The sequence below is a fragment of the Chanos chanos genome, chromosome 12 (assembly GCF_902362185.1).
Source record: "Chanos chanos chromosome 12, fChaCha1.1, whole genome shotgun sequence".
NCBI classification, from domain to species: Eukaryota; Metazoa; Chordata; class Actinopteri; order Gonorynchiformes; family Chanidae; genus Chanos; species Chanos chanos.
In genome coordinates, this window is record NC_044506.1 from 5,157,259 (window position 1) to 5,159,957 (window position 2,699).

The 2,699-nt window shown below is 47.7% G+C and overlaps 1 protein-coding gene across 1 annotated transcript in view; it reads left to right on the top strand.

Annotated features, from left to right (window-relative positions):
- The window catches only part of pdik1l (PDLIM1 interacting kinase 1 like), a 6,320-nt gene extending 3,968 nt beyond the window's left edge, over positions 1-2,352 (top strand). The window contains exon 2 of the mRNA XM_030789398.1: positions 1,612-2,352. Coding sequence (XP_030645258.1) covers positions 1,612-2,352 — 741 coding nt within the window. The remainder of the gene's footprint in view (positions 1-1,611) is intronic.
- The last annotated feature ends 347 nt before the right edge of the window (positions 2,353-2,699 follow it).

Consider the following 2,699-nt stretch of genomic DNA (forward strand, 5'->3'; position numbering starts at 1 on the left):
TCAGTTTCCTCTCTGCTATTCCCACTGAGTGGCCTCTCAGAAAAAAAAAAAAAAAACAGACGACAGTTGGCCGGAATCCGGTTTCTGTGGTAACGGCGGAATGTGGATATTCTTTTTTTTTTTTCTTTTTTCGTGTGTGTGTCTTAAATGGACCCCATTATCAGTGCCATATTTAACAATTTGTCTCTCTGTATTCACACGCTCCTTTCAAAAGGAGAGCAATTTGTACCTTAGCTGCTCTCAGCTGCTAACGCTGCTTCGCTGCTTTGGCCAAGATTCAAACCCAGATTTTTTTTTTTTTTTTAATATACTCACAGACATTCTCTTTTCAGTCCTCGGCAGAACACAAAACTCCAATCTGTTTCTCTTTATGGTCACGAAACCTTGTTTACTTGAGGGTGTGCTTTGTGAAAGAACATACCGTCTCATTTAACGTAACATCTTCTCCACAGACCCCGACATTTCGGGGCTAATGGGCTTGGACGCGTCTGGAAAAAAAAGTGCAAAATTTGCAAACACCGAACCCAGCGCCGCCGCCGTCGACGGCCCTGTTACGGAAGCTGTCGTGACATCTGTTCAGAAATGACACCAACCAGATTTGGTGGTAAAACATGCGGTTGCGTATGTGGTAAATACGTGACCATTCATGTGGTAATACGTGCGATTGTACACGTGTGTGAGCGTGTGGTGTGTGTGTATGTGTGTGTGTGTGTGTGTGTGATGAAGGTTTTGGGGTTCTCTCATCTGGCCACGTCTTTCGAAAGCAGGAGTATATGAGAGTTTGTGAGAGATGATTTAAGGGTTCAGAGAATTCTTTGTTTTTTTTTCTAAAGACAAGAGACATGGCACTGTTTTTTTGTTTGGTTTTTTTTTTTGGAAAACACAGAGGAAGCAGGCCGAAGGCCCATCAAACTCACTGTCACACACACATTGAAACCGAAGCCAAAGCCAAAAGGAATGCTCAGACAAAAGTGTCGGGTGTTTTCTCACACTCTTATCCAATGTCACAGCCGCCCCTTAATTGCTCACAAGTCGTGGATGCTCCCTTTGTGCTAAAGTCCAGTGCCATCGAAAACTGAGGACGTGGTTTGTGTCTTCACACCCTGTTTACTGTGGCTTTGCAGCTTGTGTGTGGGTGTGTGTGTCTGTGTGTGTGTGTCTGAGTGTGTGTGTGCGTGTCAAGGAGACTCATGATTATAGTCAATATACAGGTAGATTTAAGAGCATGGCAACGGTGTAGTGGTAAGGAAATTAGCTTAGCAACAAGAGGACTGTAGTTTTGAACCACATACCTGACAGTTCAAGGTCATTCCAAAGGTGAATGAAGTAACGACTGCGAGTTGCTCTGGGTAAATAAAGAGAGATTTGTCAGAGCTGACCCTGAGAGTTCATAAATTTTAACGTCGTAGGTCATTTCGCTGCGTTTGTTTGTTTGGTTGTTTTAACGATACGGATTTCAGCGTCTGTCATTCGTCGTCTTTGATTGGAGAATGTCCGACGTGTCCACGATAAAGCATGGTCTTTTCTCATTCAGCACTGGTTCTCTCTCTCTCTCTCTCTCTCTCACTCATATTCCCTCTTCTCTTTGTTTTGTTTTTTGGGTCGGTTCAGCTCGTGGAGACGTCGCTGAAGGGCGAGATCTCCTTCGACCCGCGCTGCGCCTACTACCTGTGGTTCGTCATGGACTTCTGCGACGGCGGCGACATGAACGCCTACCTGCTGTCGCGGAAACCCAGCCGCAAAATCAACACCAGCTTCATGCTCCAACTGGGCAGCGCCTTGGCCTTCCTCCACCGCAACCAGATCATCCACCGAGACCTCAAGCCCGACAACATCCTCATCTCTCAGGCCTGCACGCCGGCCGGGACCACCGAGCCCACCCTCAAAGTGGCCGACTTCGGCCTGAGCAAGGTCTGCTCCACGTCGGGTCTCAACCCCGAGGAGCCGGCGAACGTCAACAAGTGCTTCCTGTCCACGGCGTGCGGGACGGACTTCTACATGGCCCCCGAGGTGTGGGAGGGGCAGTACACGGCCAAAGCCGACATCTTCGCCCTTGGCGTCATCATCTGGGCCATGGTGGAGCGGATCACCTTCGTGGACGTGGAGACGCAGAAGGAGCTGCTGGGGAGTTACGTCCAACAGGGGGAGGACATCGTCCCGCTCGGGGAGGCGCTGCTGGAGAACCCCAAAATGGAGCTGCTCATCCCGGCGAGGAAGAAGAGCATGAACGCGGGGATGAAGCAGCTCATCAGGGAGATGCTTTCGGCCAATCCTCAGGAGCGGCCCGACGCCTTCGAACTGGAGCTCAGACTGGTGAGGATCGCGTGTCGAGAACTGGACTGGGACACGTGAGGACGGACGGGGCAAAGCTCTCGTGGGTTTGTTTCTTTTCTCTTTATTATTATTATTATTTTTGTTTTTTGTTTTTTTTCATTTCCTATTTGTTTGTGTGTTTTGGTCTTCTTAGAGAAAAAAGAAAAAAAAAAAAGACTGATCTGAGTGGACACACACACACACACACACAGGCTCTCACACTGAAGTGAGAACGTGTACAAAGTATGTTTGTTTGTTTTTGTTTTGTTTTTCTTTTTTGAGCTGAAACGTTTCAGTTGATTTGTCTCTCTTTTTGCTTTCCAGTGGAACAAGTAAGTGATATTTGTCCCTGGAAATTGCTGTGTATTCTGACAAAGAATGATTTG